Genomic DNA, 24,175 nt, shown 5'->3' on the forward strand with positions numbered 1-24,175 from the left:
AGGGAGATGAGAGGCTGGATTACAGACAGATCACAAATCACAAACAAATACCATTTGCCAGCCTGACGGCCGGTTTCTTCTTCCCTTTCTTTCGACTTTCAATTTCAAACCAAACCCCCCCAAAAAAAAATACAAAAAAAAACAAAACACAAGGATGGATGGATGGATGGATAGATACAAATGATAGAACGCCACAAACTTCCAGATGATTACCCATCACATGGTCTCGCTGTCTCATCTGCCCCACTTTCCACTTCTTCTTCTTTAACTGGCTCCCACCTCTCCCCCACCAAAAAAAAAAAAAAAAAAACTCTCTTGATTCCCAAAGGCCCCAAACCAAAGCCCCTCACATCCCATTCATTAAAAAATAAAATAAAATAAAATACTCCTTTTTTTTTGTCTAATTAAAAGTGTTTTATATTTTAAAATATTTATAATATTAAAAAAAGTAATACATTTTTAATTTTTTTAATATAATATTTTTATTATATATACATATTATCATTCAAATTTAAAATTTAAATTTATGAGAGTAAAATTTTTAAAAAAATACAAATATCACAATTAAATTATCATAGTTAAAAAATTAAATTCTCAAAATCGGAACCAAATAATTGAAATGGATGAAGTATAATACCGCAAAATATTCCAATTTCAGATTTAATTTCCAAAACTATCCCCACTCTTATCCATATATCCCGGCCCCTTGGCTTCCCTGCCCCACTCTCCACTCATAAAACCACAGCATAGATTGAAGACAAGACTCTGCCTATCCCATCCAAGTCTCACGCCCCATCTCCTCTTCTTCTTCTTCTTCTTCTTCAAATCAAACAAGAAACAAAAACAACAGCACAGAGAAACCAACAAAACGCATCAACACAGAGCACTGCACGGCACCCAAACCAGAAAGTAAGAACCGAAAAGAGATGTCAAAGGAAGTGAGTGAAGAAGGGCAGACCCAGCATAGGAAGGACTACGTGGACCCGCCCCCTGCTCCCCTCTTGGACTTTGCCGAGCTCAAGCTCTGGTCCTTCTACCGTGCCCTCATCGCCGAGTTCATTGCCACCCTCCTTTTCCTCTACGTGACCATCGCCACCGTCATCGGCCACAAGGTGCGCTACGCCGCTGACCAATGTGACGGCGTTGGCATCCTCGGCATCGCCTGGGCCTTTGGTGGCATGATTTTCATCCTCGTTTACTGCACTGCCGGCATCTCCGGTACGTTCTTAACTAAGTAACTAACTGCATGGCCCATCACCGTGCCCTCCCTTCTCTTCTTCTTCTTACTCACTCACTCCCTGGTAGCTTAGTTGGTTGCTTATATATATGTATTATAAGTAGTAGTAGTAGTAGTCATGTATTGCTGCTGCTTAATCGTGCTTTGATTAGGTGGGCATATCAACCCTGCGGTGACATTTGGGCTGTTCCTGGCGAGGAAGGTGTCGCTGTTCAGGGCAGTGGCTTATATGGTGGCACAGTGTCTGGGAGCTATCTGCGGAGTTGGGTTGGTGAAGGCTTTCATGAAGCACCACTACAACACTTGGGGTGGGGGTGCCAACTCTGTGATGCATGGCTACAGCAAGGGCACTGCTTTGGGTGCTGAGATCATTGGTACTTTTGTCCTTGTTTACACCGTTTTCGCCGCCACCGACCCCAAGAGAAGCGCTCGTGATTCTCACGTCCCTGTATTCTTCTTCTACCTCTTTCCCTCTTCTTGGATTTGTTTTTTCCTTTCTTCCTTTTTCTTTTTACCGGATCATACCTTAAATCCATATGAGGACGTAATGTACTCGCGTGGTCTTTCTGATGGTGGTGTAGTCTCCGTCGATTTTTATGATCCCGTTGCATCACTCCTTCACTGCTTAAAAAATAGGAGGAGGAGTAAACGATTACAATTGAGAAAAAAAAAACCATATCTTTGTGAATTTTCCATAGTCATGCAACTCTGCTATCTGTATGTGTGTTTTTTTTTGTGGTTAACTTAACATTTTCGTCCTTAGGTGTTGGCTCCTCTGCCAATTGGGTTCGCCGTGTTCATGGTTCACTTGGGTACCATTCCTATCACTGGAACTGGTATCAACCCTGCTAGGAGCTTTGGTGCTGCCGTCATCTACAACAATGACAAAGCCTGGGATGACCAGGTAAGTTCTTTTTTTTTTGTATTCCTTGCGAAGATGATTTCTTTTTTCTTCAAATATTTACTACTGCTGCTACAATAAATGTTGCTAGCATCCAGCAAGCAGCAGGAGTATCATTTTAATGGGATTCTTTACAAATATATGGTGCAGTGGATCTTCTGGGTTGGACCATTTGTGGGGGCATTGGCAGCAGCAGCATATCATCAGTACATCTTGAGGGCTGCAGCTATCAAGGCCTTGGGATCTTTCAGGAGCAACCCCACAAACTAAAGTTAAAAAAGAAAAAAAAGGCCATCCATCCACCTGTCCATGAGGCGTGAAGAAATTAATGAATTCCTAATTCTCTCTCAATATCTGGAATTGCTTGTTTTCCGTCGTGTGTGTTAGATAGATAGAGGGAGAGGATTTAATTTATGAACCATCCCATCTTTTCTTTTGTAAACTTATCATTCCCTTTAACTTGTTTTTCATATAGCTTCCATCTTTTTTTTTTTTTTTTTTTTTTATGTTTTTCCTATTTGTTGCTAGTCTTGGATGTGTATATTTATTTGGTATGATGAATAGTGCTGGTGGAGTTGTTTCTTTAAATCTCTGCAAATATTTAGAGTTGTAAACGAGTCAAATCGAATCGAGTATTTCATGTTTGAGCTCTGTTCGTGAAGTGATTCGAATGTCTGTGTTTGTTCGTCAATTTTTGAATTTCAAATGTGTTCGTGTTCGTTTGCGAACATGTTCGAAGTGTTTGAATTCAAATTATTTTAAATTTTAAATATATCATGCAAATTATTAATTATTTTAAAAAATAATTAAAGCATTAAGTGATTAAATTTTATTATTCATTAATTATATAATTAATATTAACATAAAAATAATAAATAAAATAAAGTAATTTGCCCTCCAAATATAAAAGTTCAGTCATAAAATTAATGCTTAAATTTATGAAATGATAATTATGTTCATGTTCGCAAATGTTAGTTAAAACTCGCGAATATGCTCGTGTTTGCGTTCGCTCGATTATTAATCAAATAAAAAAATTCGTTCGAATTCGATTTGTTTAAGGTTTCGAACAAATTTTTCACGAACGAGTCGAAACGAACCGAGCTGTCGAACAGCTACAAATATTGCTCCTTTCCTCTCTGTTGCAAGTGGCAATACAACACCAACCCCCCGGGCCCTTCTTCTGCCAGATACAAAATAAAATGAAAACCCATTATTGTGTTCATTTTTTTGGAATGCGGGGATCCAAGGGAACTTAGGGTTGATAGTACTGTAGTAGTTCCATGGGGTGAAAAGAGCCATTGTCCTTACTATTAACCCCTCGGGCCCCCTTACATGACGTGATAAGTTTTGATCATGCTCTAAAGATTAATTGCTCTGTTTTCTTCCTCGGGAAGTTTGATTTTGACCAATTCATTTCCCGGAGCAACGAGAGGGTTGCAGTTGGGAGGGTATGATTATCATTGCTTGGAAAGAAAGAGAAAAAGGGTTTTACTTTTACCTACCCTGTGAAATTGGTAACGAAGAAGATGCTCCAGTTCGTGACTCAAAATAAGCAGTGAGTTGTTATCGGTGCATTTGTGGTCCATGCAGCTTTTAACTTTTTCTTCTCTAAAGAATTTGTTAGGGAGTGTAGGCCACACTGCAGCTCTGGAAAGCCTGAGAAAAGGTCATTCTGCAGGCGCGACACAATGAAGGGGTGGGGGACCCTGCCCCTGATGATGCCTTGTTTTGTTTGGACTTAAAAGACGAACAATACAGGACTTTAGCATAGGGAAAAGAAGAGCAGTTTAAACGATGCTCCATAAAGAAAAGTGTTCCTTCTCTAATACTGTAGAATAGGAATTAAATGGTGGCAGAGGGAAAAAGAGCCCCGGTCCGGTGGGAATTTTTATGACATTCCAATCGAAGATCACAGGGGTCCTGTGACTACCCGATGGAAGGAAGGGCCTAGGAACGCTGTGCGCCCACATGGGAGAGCAAAACCACCGGTGGGGGAGCGTGCTAGAGTCCGGCATTATCCATATCCAATTGCCTTTCTTTTTCTTTTTGGGGGTTCTTTCTTTCTTTTTTTAAACAACGAAAGCATCGTACGATTCGGCTTTAACATTTTTTGTTGATTGTGTCATAGCTAATAAATATTAATTCGGATGTAGTTAGTCTTATCCTTGGATGAATTGCTTTTGCTTTTTGGAGTTTAGAGTCAATAAGAAAAGACAAGAATAAAAGGTTGGATCACGAATCTTGCTTTATTTTGTGCGCTGGTAGTTCAAGAACAATTTCTGAGTATGTTTTCATGGAAATTTTTTTATAAAAAATAATAATATTTTGTTTGGATAGGGTATTATTTAAAATAATTACTGTAGCACTTTTTGTGATGTGATGTATGTGAGATAAAAAGATGGTTGGGAATATAAAAAGGTGGATTGGAAAATGTGTTTATGATGTAAGCGAAATATTATTTGGGATAAGTTTTGTATCCAAACACTCCATTATCATGCTTGCATTATATATATATATTTTTCATTAATTATTTATGTTATCAATTATCATTTTATCTCGCATATGTCACATCTCACGAAAAATGCTATAATATTTGCTTTTCAATGTTTTGTCAACAGATCTAGTGCAGTATATGATGAAAACTTCTACAAGGCGGCCACCCTTTGTATAATAATGCCCGTTTCCTTTGACAATTTGAGAAATAGCTAGCCAAATTATTCCATCTCAAATATTAAATTTTTCTACATTTCTCTCTCCCTCTCCAAGCTTAAAAACAAAAGGAAAGTTTGTAGTGCAGAAATTGGGATAACTTTAGAAACCTCCCCTAAGGGGAGATTTTTGATAATTTCACTAACGTCGCTTGAGATTTGTAAAATTACACTATTCTCCCATAAAATTAAGGTTTTGATAACAAAATCAGTCCAAATAAAAAACTAACATTTAAAAAGTATTTTAAGGAGATAGATGAAACTTTTATTCTATAAATACTCCTTATGTATGTGTATAAGTTGTATTAATAAAAGAATGAAAATAATTAAAAATTAGAAAACAATTAATACACACATTTCACATTCAATACATTAAATAACACAAATAAGCAACAAAATTACACTAATGATCACACGATTTAACAAAACAGACCAGTCATCTTTCTTAATATGATATTTGTTATGATTCTTATGATTTTGAACAAATTTTTTTTTTTGAATTTTGCCTTTCTTTTCCCTTCTTTCTCTTTCACTTCTACGAAATAACTTTACAACTATCACAACTTTAAGAGTTTCAAAAAAAAATTTCTCATGACTAAGGGTGTAAGCGAACCAAATTGCTTGCAAAGCCTTGGTCAAAAGTTTGGCTCGAACTCAGTTTGCCTGAATTTGCGCTCGAACTCGAGCTAATCGTTTTGTGTAACGAGCCAAATTCGAACATCAACAGTAACTATTCGAGTACTCAATGAACTTAATCGAGTATTTATATTATTTATATATTATATATTTTAATTATAAAATGACTATTATGAGTTAGTATTTTAATAAATTTACATGAGATAATATTCAGTAAAAAAAGTGATAGATGACAACAATTGTAATTTGATAAATCTAAAATGTAAAAAATTAAAAACAAGAAAAGAAAAGCTCAAGCTCGATCTCGAGTAGTTCGAGCTTTGATAAGACTTGCAGTTTACTCGAACTTATATTTGTAAGACTTGCATTACGTCGAGTCAAGTTCGATTTCAAATTTATATATTTGTTTGAACTCGAACTCGAGCATGGTACTACTTGAGCTTAACTTAACTCAATAGCATCCCTACTCATGACCAATCTTCTTTTGTCCTGTATTTTCTGTCTTCTACTAGAAAGCCCTTCTTCTTACGTCATTGTGTACAATTGATTTCTCGTCATTGTCAAATTATGTCAATCACAAAATGATGCCATTTGATATATCAATTGGCATTATTTTGCAATTGCAGGTTACCGTATACAATTGATTTCTGATCATTTTCAAATTCTATCAATCACAAAATGGTACCATTCGATATTTCAATTGGCATTATTTTGTAATTGCAAGTTACCATTCATCATTAAAGAAATTTCTAACAATTATTTCCATTAATTAGTCACTAACAATTAATTAATACTCTAATTACTCAATCGTCAGATATTAGTTTCTAGTAAGGCATAAAGTCTCAGGGTACATCGGTAAATTTTTCATGTGATGTAACTAACTGAGCTCACAATTATGCCAAGGGAGGTGAATATAATTTACAACCTCAGAGGATTTTGAAATTACCCCGCAGAAATTCTCCCCGAATCTCTCATCGACCATTTTGAAGAAGTAAATCCAGAGGAGATTGCATCCTTGACCAGTAGCTGTCGACTGCAGTGGACCAAAATCTCCCCACCTTAAGTTATTCTTTTTCCCTCACTGAATTCTCTGGTCCAGACACCCGATGGAATCCTTCGGATGACCAAATGAAACAATGGAAAGAGTAGTCAGTCGTGCTACAGTTGAGAGAAAAAATCATAAGCAGTCCAGTACGAGATGGAAAGCGGTGATTGCCTGGCTGGTCTCCCAGAATAGAAACAGCCAGAATCGAGAATAGACGGAGAAAAAGACCCCAAAAAACTTTCATTCATCTTTGCTACAGTTACTTTCATTACCCCAAAAAAACCATTTCAACTACCACACAGGATGAACGAACTACCAAAGAGCTTCAACCAGATCGTGATAATGTAAAAGATGATTACACAGCAGATACCAGCCGTTTTACCTCCAACCTTACACAACAGCTTGTTTTCGCAAGAAACTCAGTTCTGAAGACATCCTCTACATAACTGATCATCAAGTCAATGCGTACTATTGTTTTAGTACTTTATGTTGAATGATACCACTTGAGAAATGCTGACTAATGTTGGTTTTTCCTACGTGCTTTTGGTGTTTCAATTTTCTGGTGTAGGATGGGGAATGTTAAACATAATTATGAAGCCCGTCAATTTCATCCACTCACACCAACATTCTGTTTTCTTCACTTGATGTTTGGGCAAGTTAATCTTTCATGGAAGAGAACACTAAGAGAAAAGAGAAAACACCATCATGGCAATATCTACTGTCACCACCTTTATCCGATTCACAGAAGGGATAAACTGGAAAGTAAATCTTGCAGAAGTCCTCCAATTACAACTTCATAATAAAGCACAAAATGTTCCGTCTGTGTACAACAAACTATTTTGACAGACGAAACCTTGGATCATGAACAGGGGAAGGCAGTGAATGCAATCGCTGGGTCAAGCACCGATTCGCTACGCAGGATGGAAATGTAATCCATGTATACCCAAAGCATAAAGAATCTTGCCTTCTTGTATTCCACTTCAGTCTGGTAAGGCAGTTCCTCTTTCAAGATTGTTTTTGATCTCCAGAGTATATTTGCCGAAGGCACGCTCAATCTTCTTATTGAAATGCTCATTTCGGTCATTGATGGAGTCGATGTCCTTCTCTTCACGGTACCTTCTCCTCCTGCTAAATGCTCTGCGCTTTTCTTCCCTGTCCTTGAGCTCCTTCACCATTTTGTCAATTTTTTCTTCCGCTATTTTTGGTGCCTGTCCAGTCAGAAAAAATAATAATTATGTCCAGCTCCCAAAAAGCCCAAACAAACATAAACATACCAGAACATCAGTGCAAAAGAAATAATCAGCCGGAGGATCAGTGTGTATACTTACTTTTCCATACTGGAGACTCGAAGCATCTCGGTAGAATTCTGGATCAGCTTCTTTCATTTTGTTGTATTCCTCTAGATCCACCTCAATGTTACCTGTTCTTTTCTTGTATGCATTGTACAATGTTTTCTGATTAAAGACTGTTAAAAAGGAAAACAGAAGTTCAGTTGCCCATCAATGTGTTCATCGGTGTAAAGTTACACAGGAAAAACCCATAATACAATCATAAACCCCAGCCATAAAGCATTAAAAACTCTAATTGCTTCATAAAAATAGCATCCTAAACTAGACAAGGGAGAGAATTTATGAGACCACTTTTGCAATACGTCAAGCGCAATTTGTGGAATATTTGCTATATTCTCAACTTGCAAATGTAGAGCACTTTAAGCAACAATGCAAAACCAAATCAACCAAGCCTTCCCAATTACTTAGTTGCCATTATACAAACGCATCTTCTTAATTCACAGGTAACATCTAATCCTTCTCTATCTGCCTCTAGCTGCTAAATTTGGTCTTCATCATTCAATAACCCATGTGGAAGGCAAGCAGGAGAGATTCATTAATTACCAAGTCACCAACAATATAGTTTTCATGTTTATGGGGCTAAATGTCTTGAATGGAGTAGCTTGAAGTTCAAAATAGAATACAATTGGTAAAATAATTTTGTTGAAGCAACTCAATCGCAATGTCAATCTCAATCTGAATAATGAATATTGTGATGCCACACTCTCTTATAAGCAGATTACTTAGGCTACAGAATACAAAGATACCTATACTACAATCATGCGTATGCAAATCCTCCTTACACGTGCGTCCATTTAATGTAGACAGAGAACGAATATATTACCATCCCAACCAGCTGGAGCAGGGTCCTTCTCCCACTTCTTATACTTTGTTTCTGCCATGTCCTGTGTGTCTAGCATGTAAGCTTTACTCATGTCCAAACCATTGGCATCTAGAAGTCTACCGATTTTCTTCTTTCGTTCCTCGAGCCATTTCTGCTTAGAAATGCCCCTAGATTCTTCTGGAACTTCCATTTTTTTCTTTTCTGCTACCATGGCCGTTTGATTTGCTTTTCTGGCCTCATTCTGCCCGCAAGGAAAAGCAGATTAGAAAACATCAGAAAATAAATACAACAACATAAAGGTTCAACAGAAAAACCAAAGTGAGTAGATGATGCAATTTTTCATTAATAAGAGACCAGAGTGAGGATTTAACACGAAAAAATCACGTGATTCTAACCATTTTAAGCCTTAGCTCAAACAACTTTTTCTGCCTTCCTGTAAGATTTGTCATGTCCACTCCCACATTATCTTCAGCATCAGAGCTCCTCTCCCCAGCAGAATCATTATTAGCCCCATGTAAGTCTTCACCCTCATTAGAACTGGCGACTGGATTGGGCTGATCTCCACTATCATAGGCTTCCACTAGTTCTAGCACATTCCATATAGAAATGTCAATATGCATATATAATTCAAAAATATCAAGCCAATGTTGAAAAAACAAAGCCTTTCCAGGAGAAGGCTACTCACAGGCACAAGCCTCCTTTTCATGCACCCGATCTATGTTCTTACAGTAACCAATAACAAACTAGTACGATTGTTAGGTACCAATGCCTACTAAAGTTTCTTATCAACTGATCAGAACTCTAAAAACACAACCATCTATCAAAAACTATTCTGGATTTGCAGAGGCACACCCCAAACAATGACATGTACCACAAACATGTGAAATACTCAAAGTACTCATTTTAATTTAAAAGTTCATGTTGAGAGAGTTACGAGGTAAATTCCTATTCTCTGGCCTAATGACACTTGTAAATGGTGAAAATGCAGTGACAGATGTAAATAAGAAAGATATAGCACAGGAAAAGAAGCAGGAGGCTGAAGCATTGCTTCTTGATAGTTCGGCTGCATCACAAATATCTTCAACTAGCTTATTTGTGAAATTCCAATAAATAGGCACAGGAAAGTATATCAAAGCAGTCACAAAAGGATTAATAATCAACTGCATCATCCAAGGCTAGCAAAATAAATGCTTGGAACAGTGAAGGATCAGAAGGGCAAAAAGGCCAGATGGTGGGTGCCGAAATAAGGAGACTGGGCTCCAAATAAGTTCAAGGATACTAAAGTAGACAGGGCAAGTTCAAAGCTACCCAGTAATCATTAAAGGCACATATACCCTTAGATCATATTTAGTTCACAAAGATATTTAGCTCTTGCATGGGTGACCACTTCTCAGCATTTTATCAGGGGAGGACTCTGACTGATTGACCAAGCTCCCACAGCCATTCTTCCCTCAACTGTTCTCTGTTTCAGTTAAATTGAACCAGCTGACGAAGTTTGATGCATAAAGATGCCCATAAGGGTGCTATAATAACACTGGGCACCATCCTGCCGATATAGCCACCCCTAGATCTAAGGAATGGGAAACTTGTAAGTGTCTAGGAGTTGGGAAAGGTGAAAAACAGTGCCTAAAGTTGGAGGTAACAAGCTTAAGAATGTCTTGTTAGGTTCATTACAAGGTACGGTTGGGTGAAATTAGCATATAGGCTCAGCACAGCAGCATACAAGAATATAGTTAATATTAGAATCAATGGCTCCAGAAGCCAGCATACTATAGAAACAAATTTATAGCTATCACCTAACTACTTATGTTAATCCTAGAGTAAAAATAGGAAAAGCAAAGTCATCTCCAATTCAAACTCCCAAGTCCATTTTCTCATCACAGCTTTTAAGCACGGCACAACAAAAGCTTAAATTACCTAGACAACATGACTTGCAAGCTCGAACCAACTCATATAGAGGTACAATATTGGCCAATTCCTATCTCCAATCTCCAAAGAAAAGAACAGAAAATACAGTTGAGTGTAGGAAACCAACCTGTATTATTTGTATTCATCTTCTTCTTGAGCTCAGCAATGATCTTGAAACAATATTCACTACATTCATGGTAAGGGTTAGATGCATTCCTGCAATCAGGATGCACCCTTCCTTCTTTGGTCATCCCGTTAATACTGTATCACTAGGAATAGAAACATCAACAGACAACCATATCAGAAAAGGGATCAAGTTTCAAACAACAGCACAAAACTAATGGAATATGACGTATCAGATAAATCAACTGCAGTACCCCAAAAAAATTTAAAAAACTACATCCCAAGTAAGAATACAAGACTTCCAACTGATTACTCAGTCTAACACAATGCCTTCTCCAAACAAGAAAAGGGGGAGGGGTTACTGAACCTAATAACCTCGTCGGATTTGCAAGTAAAACCGAACCTAAAAACCATCATTCTTTAATTTCTAGAAGCAGTTACTGATCAACCGATAGTACCATAGTAAAAGAATTGTAATCACCAAAACGTTAAATTAGGTTACTATTAGTCCTTTATCCCGAATCACAAGACAATATGAAGAAGTTTAGAGGTAATTCAGGGAAAGGTATTCTAATTGTAGCTGCCTTACAAGTTATGGAAGAGCATACCCGGGAATAAGAGGACTTTGGGTCGATCTGTGTAGGTGCTCCGGTTTGCTGGTGTGCGGGGGCCAAATTGGGGAGCGAAGGAGGAATGATGTGCAGCGCCGGGAATAAGGGAGAGTAATGGAGGTTCGGCGTTGGAGGCGCAGGCGAGGAGTGAAGAAGAGCAGGGAAAAGCAGTGCTGCTATAAAAAGGGCAAAAGGGAAGACAGATAGAAAGAGGGCCGACGACGGAGAAGGCTCTGGTGGACTCCTCCTGGGATAAATACTTTCGCGGTCTTTGGTTGTGTTTCGGAATCTGTTATCCGGGGGGATACAACTGATATCCCCTGATTTATGGCGGCCCAAACACGCCCTTGATGCGAAATGAGGAAAGATTTTATGGCAAATTACGCTTTACCTCCTGTAGTTTAGTATTTTTTTTATATAACCCCCTTATAGTTTCAAAAATTATACATAACCCTCTCATGGTTTGGATTAAAGTGTCAAAATAACGGAAATGATCATTTATTTTTAAAATGTAAAAAATACTCTTATGTAAAGTTGAAAATTATTTATTAATCAAAGGGGGTTATGTGTATATTTCAAAAATTATAAGGAAATTATATGGTAAAATATAAAAATCATACAGGGCTAGTGTGTCATATATATATATGAGGGTATTTTCGATATTTTTAAAAATTTCGTTACGAATGACCATTTCCGTCACTTTATCACTTTAATTTAAACTATTGCTTTTGAGATTATAGAGAGGTTATGTCAAAAATACTAAACTATAGGGAGGTGAAGTGTAATTTGCCCAAGATTTTATACCAGTGGTATATGCGCACTCATACGAGTGAGGGTGCTTAAGAGGATGAATAGTGAATATCATTCACATACTCCCATGCCTAGATATAGTATGATTATGCAAAACTAAAATAAAATGAAAGACAAAACAAATATAAATTGATGGAAAATCTCCCTCGCAACAAAACATATCAAGGAAATCCATGCGATCATCCAGGACTATTATGCAGACATTCCAATCAATTACCTTTAAGCATGTCTATAAGGAGGCAAACTTAGTGTGCGGATTTTTTGGCCAAGATGGGTGTAGAAGCAGAAGAAAATTTTATTTTGTTTGATTGTATTCCCTTGGCAATTTCTAGACTTTTAGAACTTGATTGCAGAGGCTTTGCCCTCCCTCGGTTTGTAAACCTCTGTTAAATGTTATTTTGAATGTAGTCTTTCTTACCACAAAAAAAAAAAAAATGGTATAGTAACTGGAGAAGTTCTTTGTCATGGTATCAGAATTGGTGGCATAATGATGGCATGGTAATTGGAGAGTTACTTTGTCATGGTAGATGGCAAAAGATTTTTTATGGAGTGAAAATTTAAAAGTTGTAAACATGAAAATTTTTCGAAGTTGTATGATGTCTAGCAGCTCAGTTTAATGTATAATTTGGTTAATTGGGTGAAAAGGAGTTTATAATCGCAGAGAATTAGTTTTGCAGTTGTATAGTTTAAGAAATTGTGGTATATCGACAGTTACGCAGTTAAATTTTAGTGGTATACGTATTTATTGGTTAATAATTAATTCGAAGGGTAAAATTGAAATCACAAAAAATGAATACTAAATTGTTTCTACCAAACTAAACTCTTGCTCCCGCTTTATTATTGTAGACATAATAATATTGTCAGAAAATCATACTGCGTTTGTTTGGATAGGAGTTTATTTGGATGATTTATTTGAAATAATTGCTGTAACACTTTTTGTGATGTGATGTATGTGAGATAAAAAAGGTGATTGGGAAGATAAAAAGGAGATTGGGATCTGTGAAGCAAATTATTTTTTTTCAAATTATCTCAATCCAAACACACTAGTACTATTATTGTTAGTATATTGTTTGATAAGTATACTAAACCACTTGTACTGTTACATTGGATTAATTAACTAATGAGTTGTTTGATACATACACGTTTGGGAATTTGGGGAATGAGAATTGGAATGGAAATTATAATCTTCACCTTCAATGTTTGATTTCAATTAACATGCCTTTCATAATTCCATTATATTAATGAGTTAATCCATTTCAAATCCAAGTAGGAATGGTAAGGTTACATATTTTAAAACTTCTATTTTTAGAAAATGACACCCGTTATACTTAACCAAACAAATGGTAATTAATTTGCATGCCGATTTCTAACCCTCATGCTTGTAAACCAAACATCCCTAAAGCTACTTGTGAATTGCTTGCAAGTATCGAAATGCCCCTTGATTTATTAACATTCCCCCCCCCCCCCCCAACTTAAACAGCTTTGGAGTTCACATTCAACTCGAATGGTGCTTCTTTGGACTTCTATAAAACAAAAATTGGCAATAACAAAATCCTTGGGCACAAGGGAAAGTTAGAGAAGACCAAGTTGTTGATTTATGTCCAAAGAATAAAATGGAGGAAAGTAACATAATCTTGGACTCACTTAAATCTCTTAAATGCGTCTTGTTTACTTCAGATTTATACTTTTGGCTTCCAAACAATTTCCCTCTTAGAGTTGTGTGACATAGGGTGAGACTGGAGGTGCTATCAAGTCGAGTCGAACTCGAGTAGCACCATACTCGAGCTCGATCGAGTAAAAAAATTTGGACTCGAGCTTGATTCGATGAAATAAAACTAAACTCAAGCTTGACTCGTTTGAGCTTGAGTAAGCTCGAGTAAATATCAAGCCCGAGCCACTCGAGCTCGAGTTCGAGTTTTAAAATAAAACTATAATTTTTTTAAAAAATATATAATATATAATATAATATAATATAAATAAAATATGAAAGCTCGATTAAGCTCGGCGAACACTCGAGTACTTATTTCTTGAGCTCAAACTCGACTCGTTAAATTTAACGAGTAGCTCGAGCTCAAACTCGAGCTCGATTTTACCGAGCTCGAGTCAAGCTTTTGATCAAGCACTCACGAGCAGCTTGACTTGCTAGCACCCCAGGTGAGACTTTGTCAAGACAAAAGTGGTTGAAAATGGTCAACTAGAACTTTAGGGGGAAGACAAACTAAGGATGCGTTTGGTTCACAAACAGGATGAGAGGGATTTACTTATTTCCAAACTACTCATTTTGGGTTGAGTCATCCTTACATGAGTAATCTTATTATCTAGTGTTTGATTGGTTTTATATTAGCTGCGAGGTGTTAGGGAATAACATCATCCTGTGTTTGCGTTTGGTTAGATATAGGATGAAATGGAATTACGTAATTATAAACCACAAGATCCTTTTGTCAAATCAACAATTAGAAGTTTTAATCGAGCCTGATAAACCCAAATTCGACTTGTAAAAAGTAGATATTTTGGATTTTGGATTTCAAGCTAACATTCTGAGACCACATTCAGGGACACAAATATATTGGAGTTTCGAGCTTAGTTTTAAAAGCACCTTGGGGGAAAAAGATCATAACACTTGCTTGCGGCAATTATTTTTCCACAGGTAAAAAAATTTAAAACAAACTTGCTATTTCTATGACCTTTATTTTGCAGTACAATGGATCCACTTTTTCCTTCTAAATCCTTTGTTTTGAGAACCCTTTATTGCTAACGGCAGCTAGTGGGAGAGAAAAGGAGCAAGACTGGGCAAATTACTGTATTGGATATCAAACACAGCATCCACTGACAATCACTTCAATCTTTTCAGTTACATACCCTAATAAAAAAAAAGTTCTCTACATCATACTAGTATAAATATTTAGCATGCATCATCAAGAAAATTTTAATAGTAAATCAAGTACAAGAAGAAGGTAAATCACAGAAGTCCCTCTTTCGGATGCATTATTTGGGTTTGGATTGGTGGATGGCAGTGGTGCTGAAGCAGACGTTCCTGATGCAGTAGTATTGCTGGCTGCGCCTGCTTGACTTACATCGACACCAAACCTCATCCCATCCAGACAGTGCCCAGATATGTCACAAATAAACCAATACTTCTTGGCTTCTTTGAGCTCAATTTGATCGCTTCCACTTGTGTATTTTGCCACAACTCCACTGCTTGCATCGCAAGATCGAAAGGTGGCCTCACTCACTTCATACACATTATGTTCCCCTTTTGTATACTTGAAAACTAATCCACCAGAGAGCAAAAAAACATGTAACTAGTGATCAAGGACTTTTTCTTTTTTTGTAGTTCTTCGTTATGGAAATCGTAGAAAAGAAAAATTAACTTGAGGGACGAAGGATGAATATACATACATATATACACACGTACCCAAAATATCATCAACCGTGAAGTTGTACTTGGTAGACCAGGCGAGATAGTTGACTCCAATGCTCCAATTATCCTCATCACCTACCGTGTAAGTCTCGCATCTGGCACCGCACAGCAGCAGAACACAGACTAAAGAAGCATGCAAGAAGCAGCTGAAGGAGATGCCATAGCGAAGCTTAATTTCTTTTTTCATAGCCTGAAAAGCTATAAAGATGTTGATCGACCGGAACCCTTGTCAATTCTGCACAGTTTCACCTATCTTCCACCATTGCTTAAAACAGAAGACTTTCTTTGTACAGTTTTATGTAATTATACGAAGACAGCTACAGGGTGATTGATATATTTGGCCTGGTGTGACTTGTTGGAAAACACCGGCTTGTTGTGGGCCTTTTCCCACTTGCAATTTCAATATTCATAAATGCTACTAGCATTGAGGGGGCGCTTGGTTCATGCTCCGGAATTGGTATTGGATACGGAATGAATTATAAAAAATCAATATGGGTATAAGCTCCGGGTATCATTGAAATCACTACTGCTTGGTACAATTTTTAGTGGAATGGGTATCAAAATTATTATTGCATTTTTGCCATATCTTTTTGGGATAATTTCAGAAACCTCCCCTGAGGTTTCTGATATTTACACTCACCTCCCCTGTGGTTTGAACAATTACACTAACCTCCCCTGAGCTTACTAATCATTTACAAATTCAGTCCAAATGATTAAAATATTGTTTTAGAGAGTGAAATTAGAATTTTGTACCTGATTTGCCCTTTGTGCTACATGTCCAATGAATGACAAAGTATTACAAATTAATTAATAATTAATAAATTTTAAGGAGCGTAGTTTATAAGCAAATACGTATTACTTATTTAAAGTACCAGCTCTTTACGGGTATTTTACTTTCAAACATTTACTTTATTACAAATATTTATTCTCAAATACAGATTTGTATTTACTCTCAAATATTTAATTTTTGTTAAATAAAAAACCTACCGGTTTTTCTTCCGTAGAAATATTAATATAACACTTTTTCAATTTTAGTTATAAATATTTATGTATTTAGCATAAATTAAATGATTCAGGATAAAATACTCATAAAGAACTAATACTTTACTCATGTAATGGATGAAAATCATAAAAAAATTAATACTTTATGGGCCATTTCTTTTTTTAAAAAAATATTTAATTTATAGTAAATAGATAACCTACTGATTTTCTTTTTGCGAGAATATTACTGTAACACTTTTTAATTTTTAATCACAAACGTTAATATATTTATCATAAATTAAATATTTGAAAATAAAATATCTGTACTGATTTAAGTTAAGGAGTGTAGTTTATTGATTTAAGTAAGGAGTGTAGTTTATAGGCAAATACACATAACCTATTTAAAGTACCCGCCCTTTACAGATATTTTATTTTCAAATATTTAATTTACGATAAATATATTAACGTTTGTGATTAAAAATTAAAAAGTGTTACAGTAATATTCTCGCAAAAAGAAAATCAGTAGGTTATCGATTTAATATAAATTAAATATTTTTTAAAAAAATAAATGACCCATAAAGTATTAATTTTTTTATGGTTTTCATCCATTACATGAGTAAAGTATTAGCTCTTTATGAGTATTTTATCCTGAATCATTTAATTTATGCTAAATACATAAATATTTATAACTAAAATTGAAAAAGTGTTATATTAATATTTCTACGGAAGAAAAACTGGTAGGTTTTTTATTTAACAATAATTAAATATTTGAGAGTAAATACAAATCTATATTTGAGAATAAATATTTGTAATAAAGTAAATATTTGAAAGTAAAATACCCGTAAAGAGTTGGTACTTTAAATAAGTAATACGTATTTGCCTATAAACTACGCTCCTTAAAATTTATTAATTATTAATTAATTTGTAATACTTTGTCATTCATTGGACATGTAGCACAAAGGGCAAATCAGGTACAAAATTCTAATTTCACTCTCTAAAATAATATTTTAATCATTTGGACTGAATTTGTAAAGGATTAGTAACCTCAGGGGAGGTTAGTGTAATTGTTCAAACCACAGGGGAGGTGAGTGTAAATGTCAGAAACCTCAGGGGAGGTTTCTGAAATTATCCCTATCTTTTTCTTTGTTGGGTTCAATCATGCGGAGCCTTTAGCAACAATCACCAGCCATCATCCAACTACAGAGAATTTCTTAGGCTGTACGGCATTCATTTGGCGGAGAACGAGGCAAAGCAAATATACAGACTTGCTTGGAATACTCTTCGCACCCAGATTTTACAAGTCAACGCATACAACACAAAACAAAAGTAAGCAAAAGAAGTTACTGAAGAACCCATTTCCCGTTAGCTACTTGACTCCATTATAGCCAAACCCGGAGTTCCTTCATACAATACCAGCCATCATCAGACCATCCCCAATCAAGGCCTTCTGTTTTTTTTTTTTTCCATTTTTTGTTCTTTCCTTTTCTTTTTTCTTGTCAATTGATACAATCCAAATTGAGAACCTGTCAATGGCTTGCAAACAGATTTAAGGAACATTGAGTGGGGTGGCACCAAACTCAAGCCGACCGGTTTCTTTCTCAAGTTGAAGTTGAACCCCTTGAGATTGCGGCTGTAAATTCTGGTACTGATTTAAACTCAGAGGTGAGGTTGTGCAGGAGCTTGTTGTGATGGATGAAATTTGGGGGGTCTAGGGTTAGGATTTTGAGGGTGAGGAAGGAGTGATACTAGTGAGGAGGAAGGTGGAAGTTTTTGAGATGTCGAGTGATGGCAAGGAAAATTTTTGGATGCCATGGAAGAGGAGACAGAGTGGTGGGAGATGATGGGAGAAGACCGGAGGGAAGATGACTGAACGAGGGTGAAGGGATCAACGAATAAAAAAAATGTTTTATAAAAATTATCTTGGAATCAAATATAGGAATTAACAAAACCCACCAATCCACTCGGGAATGGGGAGTTGCTAACTTTTTAGAATTCATTCCAAAATCTTGAATCCTACACCTATTATCCAAGCACTTAAAATGGATACCATTCCAAATCCTGAATCCCATGATAAGTACTACTAGTAGTTTGAAAACTTCAATGAAGAAAAATGAGGAATAAGAAACTGGATTTGTGGGGGCAAGTCGTGACCATTGATCTCGTTTGATCAAAATTATTAAACTCGGCTCAAGCTCAAGTTGAAGTTAATCCCATCCATAACTGTAAGAAACTGTTTTGCAATGATGAACCGACGTTCGTTGTAAATGGACTACTCTATAAATTGGTGTACAAGTAAATTAAGTTGTTCTTCTTTGGTTTGTACATAGTTACACTATGGAACTCCAAAACCTGGTGTGACATGTTCAAACTTGAGCTGAACTAATGACTGAGTTTGTTTGGACAACAAGAATTTGGAATAAAAATTTCAGATTTTGTTTTGCTTGCATCGTACACACAATTCCCAATCACCTTTTTATCTCACATACATCACATCACAAAAAGTGCTACAGTAACTGGATCAAATAAATCATCCAAATAAATTTTTATCCAAACAAACAGAATATATGGAGAATCGGGTTTGAGATTTGTTCCCCGATTGCATTAGAGTATTAGCAGTTAAATGAATCAAACTGATGGTTAGCTCGACTCGTCTAGGTTCGTTCGTGTTTGATAACGGTTCGTTCGAAATTTTATACGAGTCGAGTTCGAATAAATATTTTAGCTCTATAAGTAATCGAATGAACATGAACTCGTTCGCGAATTTAAACAATTGTTTGCGAACATTGGTCTAATTATAATATCACAAAATTTATGGTTAATATTATATTCCTAATTTCTAATTTCAAGTTTAATTGTTCGCGAACATGGATCTAATTGTTCGCAAACGGCTTGTTTATATTAAACGAGTCGAACTCGAGTTCAAACTCGAACTAAAATTTTGTTTAAGAGCCAAACACAAATTTGAAAGTCGAAAATTATCGAACGAATACAAGCCTTATTTGAATAGTTTAATGAACATATTCGATTCGACTTGACTCGACTAGTTTTTAACTCTAAGATTTAGTAGTCTCTGCCCCATTGAGGAAACCAAATTTGGAATAATTTGATGCCAGCAAGTCAACGTGCTCAAATAAGGTATAAATAACGAGCAATCCAAACACACTAAAATTTCGCCCCCGCGTGAATGGTCCAGCGACAGCGCCTCTCACCAGTGAACCCTGAGGTCACAAGTTCGAGTTGTCACGACCTCGAGGTTGATTTCTGGAATGATGGAAGAATTGGAGGAATGTTAATTGAGAAGAGTCAAGAATTAGGGAAATTGAGAGGTTTTGGAAGAATGAACAGAGGAAGTTGGGGAGAGAAAGAAGAAAGCAAGAATGAGGAGCAGCAAAGACTTGTGATTAATTTCCGTATCCCTCCATTACATGTGGGCCCTACTTTTATAACCAACCTAACCGACTGGCCAGACAGTTAGCAACTGAATTTAACAACTAGATGCCTTATTAATTGGAACGGCATCGTATTGCCATTACTTAAGAGAACCAAAGCTGCACCGTTTTACTAATCTACTGACTTAACTAACTATTGCTCCAATTAGTGCTCTAATTGAGCCATTATTGCGTTAAGGTCCTATAGTTTGTGACCTGACAATCCCTTCCCCTTAAGAACAGACTTGTCCTCAAGTCTGGAATGCAGGAAACTATCGCTCGATGAAGGACTTATCCTCCCAAGAAGCTTCCTCTGCCTCCAATTGACTCCATTTGATCAAGAACTGAATGACAGGTTGCTCATTGCGCAAAATGACCCTTCTACTCAGGATTGCCTCGGGCTGTAATGGACACTGGTCTTGTGTATCTAATTCTGGCAGATTGATAGAGCTTCCTCGCAGTGTGCCCAGCTTCTTCTTGAGCAGTGAGACATGAAACACAGGGTGCAATCTCGTGCCTGTTGGTAACTTCAATTTGTAAGCCACTGAACCAACTTTCTCCTCCACCTCAAATGGTCCATAGTATTTTGCAGATAGCTTGAGACACTTCCGTACTGCCACTGTTTGTTGTCGATATGATTGAAGTTTCAGAAACACCCAATCCCCAACAGCAAATTCCCTCTCGGTCCTGTGTTGATCAGCAAAGTACTTCATTCTTTGCTGAGCCTTAGCTAAGTTGTCCCTGATGCAAGTTGAGATTCTATTTCTCTCCTGGAGCAGGTTGGCAGCTGCAGGTACCACAGAGTCTAAGTAAGGCCCCAATGGTAGAGGTACTGGCTTATATCCAAACAGTGCTTCGAAGGGTGTCATCTTGAGGCTGGAATGATAGGTAGAATTGTACCACCATTCAGCCATAGGTAGCCATTTGCTCCACTGTGATGGCATTTCTCCTGTCATGCATCGCAAGTAGCTTTCCACACACTGATTGAGCATTTCACTCTGACCATCAGATTGTGGGTGGTAAGAGGACGTATAATGCAAGTCTGTTCCCAGTACCTTAAATAATTCCTTCCAAAATCCACTGGTGAAGACCTTGTCTCTGTCAGTGATGATGGATTCAGGCAACCCATGTATTCTGAATATGTTGTCCAGAAAAACTTGTGCTATTACTTTGGCAGTGAAAGGATGAGTGAGCCTAATAAAATGACCAAATTTAGTGAATCTGTCAATCACCACTAGTATGGTGTCATACCCTTGAGACTTAGGCAGCTTCTCAATGAAGTCCATGGAAATGTGAGTCCAAGCCTGTGTAGGAATGGAAATTGGTTGCAGCAGGCCAGGATAAGGTACATGCTCAGATTTATTCCTTTGGCATGTGTCACAGTTTCGTATGAATGTGATCACTTCTTGTTTCATGCCTGGCCAGTAAAACAGTGACTTAATCTTCTGCCAACAACTCTTCTGTCCTGAATGCCCCCCAACTGCTGAGCCATGAAGTACTTGAATGATCTGGGTCCTAGTGTTATTGGCACTTCCCACATATATCTTCCCTTGGTATCTCAGCACTCCATCCACCAAGTTGTAATCAGTGTGAGCAGTGGAGTCCAACAGTAGCTGAGCCATGATTGTTTGGCAGTGATCATCCTCCTCATAGCTTTTCTGCAGTTCTTCCAACCAGCCTGGCCTAACAGCAGTAATAGCTAGGCAGGATCCATTTGTATTAACTGACTCAGCTTCATGCCTCCTAGATAAGGCGTCTGCAACTTGATTTTCAGAGCCCTTCCTATACTGTATCTCATAATCCAGCCCCATTAGTTTCGTCATCCACTTATGCTGTAGAGCAGTGTGCAGTTTCTGATCCAACAAGTATTTTAGTGACTGATGGTCTGTTCTAATTACAAAGTGACTCCCCACCAAGTAATGCCTCCATTTTGTGACTGCCAGGACCAAGGCAAGAAGTTCCTTTTCATAGACTGATAGTCCTAAGTTCTTAGGTGATAGGGCCTTGCTCAAGAAGGCAATGGGGTGCCCTTCTTGCATTAGGACTGCCCCAATTCCCCCTCCACTGGCGTCTGTTTCCACCACAAATGCCTTCTTGAAGTCTGGTAAACTAAGGACTGGAGCTGAACACATTAATTCCTTCAAGTGCTCAAAAGCTGCTTGTGCATGTATACTCCATTTGAAGTTATCCTTTCTGAGCAGTTCAGTCAAAGGTTTGCACACCTGTCCATATTGCCTTACAAACCTCCTGTAGTAGCCAGTTAGTCCCAAGAACCCCCTCAACTCCTTGACAGTTTTAGGTACAGGCCACTGCAAAATGCTGCTAACCTTGGAGTCATCCATTCTCACTCCCTGATCAGTAATGGTATGCCCCAAATAGTCTATCCTTTCCTGAGCAAATGCACATTTGGACTTCTTCACATATAACTGGTTCTCTCGCAATATGTTCATTACAATTCTCAGATGCTGGAGATGTTCCTCAATTGTGGGGCTGTACACTAAAATATCATCAAAAAAAATTAGGACAAACTTCCTGAGATAAGGTTGGAAAACCTGGTTCATTAATGACTGAAAAGTGGCAGGAGCATTCGTGAGACCAAAAGGCATCACCAGGAATTCAAAGTGTCCACAATGGGTCTGGAAAGCTGTCTTGAAGGTGTCCTGTGGCTTAACTCTGATTTGATGGTAGCCTGCTGTCAGGTCCAGTTTAGTTTTGAACACTGCTCCTGCTAACTCATCCAGCAACTCGTCTACATTAGGTATTGGAAATCTATCCTTGATAGTAAGTTCATTCAACTTCCTATAATCCACACAGAATCTCCAGGTTCCTTCTTTTTTTTTTACCAACAACATAGGAGAAGCAAAGGGGTTGTTGTTGTGCTTCACAATGCCTCTGTGTAGCATTTCAGTCACTTGTCTCTCTATCTCCTCCTTATGATAGTGAGGGTACCTGTAAGGTTTGAGCTTGAAGGGCTGAGCATCTGGTTTAAGTGGTATCTCATGATCCACACTCCTGGTAGGGGGTAATGAGCTGGGAGTTTGAAATACATCTTCAAACTCCTGCAGTAGTTCCTGCACTGCCTGTGGTATGGAATCTGGTATGCTCTCCTTACTCTGATGCGAGCTCATGGCCATGCACATCTGTCTTTTGTATTCAATGAAGGTCCTCAAATCCTTTCCCCTGATCAAGTCCATGTCACACTTATCTGCTTGGCCATGCAGGTGGATCTCCCCTCCTTCATGGTGTAATGAGATTCTAAGCTGCTGGAAATCAAAGGTGATGGGACTGAAGTGTGTCATCCAGTCCACTCCCAGTATGATATCCCATCCTCCCAACTCCATGGCTTTGAGATTGAACTTGAATTGATGCTGGTTGATACTCCATTGCACCCCAGGACAGACAGCCTTGCTGGTAACACAGGTTCCATCCCCCATGACCATAGAAAAAGGTTGATCCACCCACTGATATCTGAGGTCCATCCCAATGACCAATTCACTACTGATAAAGCTGTCAGAACTTCCAGTATCCACTAAGATGAGCACCTCTTCCCCATCCAAAACTCCTGTTAATGTAATGGTTTTTCTTTTCAGTGCCTCAGACAGGGCATGCAAGGACATTTCCATCGTCTGGCCAGGATTTCCAGTTTGTTCATCCTGTTCCCCCAAAGCATCTTCAAATGCAACTTCCTCCTCTTCCTCCATGATCAAGCAGTTCATGTGGCCACCCTTACACTGATGCCCCACTCCATATTTTTCCCCACATCTGAAGCATAATCCCTTACTCCTTCTGTACTGTATTTCTTGTGCAGAAAGCCTCCTAGGGTCTTTGGTGCCCTCCTGCATACCTTCCAACTTAGAAGGTTTTTGGCTGTTGTAGAAAGGAAGTTTATATGAAACAGCCCCTGGGGCGGTAGTAGTACTTCTGGACAACCCCAGCCTGTTTTCTCCTATAGGTTTGACATTTTCCTTAGAGCTCTTATGCTGCAGTTTCAAGGAATACTCTTGCCATTGTGACAGTTCAAATGCTTCAACCAGAGTTACAGGTTTCAACATCTTAATCATAGGCTTGATCTCCTCCTTCAGTCCACTCAGAAAGCTAGATATGAAGTACTTTTCGTCCAGATTTCGATTCCTTATCATCATCAAAGCCTTTAATTCCTCGAATTTCTCCTGGTATTCTTCCACACTACCTACT

General features: G+C 37.6%; 3 protein-coding genes across 4 annotated transcripts; 1 reads left to right on the plus strand and 2 right to left on the minus strand.

The window, feature by feature from the left end:
• The first annotated feature begins 752 nt into the window (after window positions 1–752).
• Window positions 753–2,736, plus strand: LOC113783040 (aquaporin PIP2-7). Its single transcript, XM_027329052.1, has 4 exons — window positions 753–1,218; window positions 1,390–1,685; window positions 2,001–2,141; window positions 2,289–2,736. Exons 1-4 carry the CDS (start codon window positions 927–929, stop codon window positions 2,406–2,408), a joined length of 849 nt encoding a protein of 282 aa, XP_027184853.1. The 5' UTR covers window positions 753–926; the 3' UTR covers window positions 2,409–2,736.
• Window positions 2,737–7,208: 4,472 nt separating this feature from the next.
• LOC113783724 (pre-mRNA-splicing factor syf2) lies at window positions 7,209–11,610 on the minus strand. 2 transcript variants are annotated; one of them, XM_027329940.1, is made up of 6 exons: window positions 11,339–11,610; window positions 10,735–10,868; window positions 9,095–9,285; window positions 8,700–8,940; window positions 7,856–7,992; window positions 7,209–7,735 (listed from the first exon to the last, which is right to left on the minus strand). In XM_027329940.1, exons 2-6 carry the CDS (start codon window positions 10,856–10,858, stop codon window positions 7,508–7,510), a joined length of 921 nt encoding a protein of 306 aa, XP_027185741.1. In that variant the 5' UTR covers window positions 10,859–10,868; window positions 11,339–11,610; the 3' UTR covers window positions 7,209–7,507. The 2 variants fall into 2 exon arrangements, with proteins under 2 accessions (XP_027185741.1, XP_027185740.1); XM_027329939.1 differs by having other exon boundaries at window positions 10,735–10,876.
• Window positions 11,611–14,993: 3,383 nt separating this feature from the next.
• On the minus strand, window positions 14,994–15,841 carry LOC113783826 (mavicyanin-like). The gene is made up of 2 exons (XM_027330056.1): window positions 15,567–15,841; window positions 14,994–15,422 (listed from the first exon to the last, which is right to left on the minus strand). Exons 1-2 carry the CDS (start codon window positions 15,757–15,759, stop codon window positions 15,067–15,069), a joined length of 549 nt encoding a protein of 182 aa, XP_027185857.1. The 5' UTR covers window positions 15,760–15,841; the 3' UTR covers window positions 14,994–15,066.
• Window positions 15,842–24,175: the final 8,334 nt, after the last annotated feature.

The sequence above is a fragment of the Coffea eugenioides genome, chromosome 9 (genome assembly GCF_003713205.1).
Source record: "Coffea eugenioides isolate CCC68of chromosome 9, Ceug_1.0, whole genome shotgun sequence".
Classification (NCBI taxonomy): Eukaryota; Viridiplantae; Streptophyta; class Magnoliopsida; order Gentianales; family Rubiaceae; genus Coffea; species Coffea eugenioides.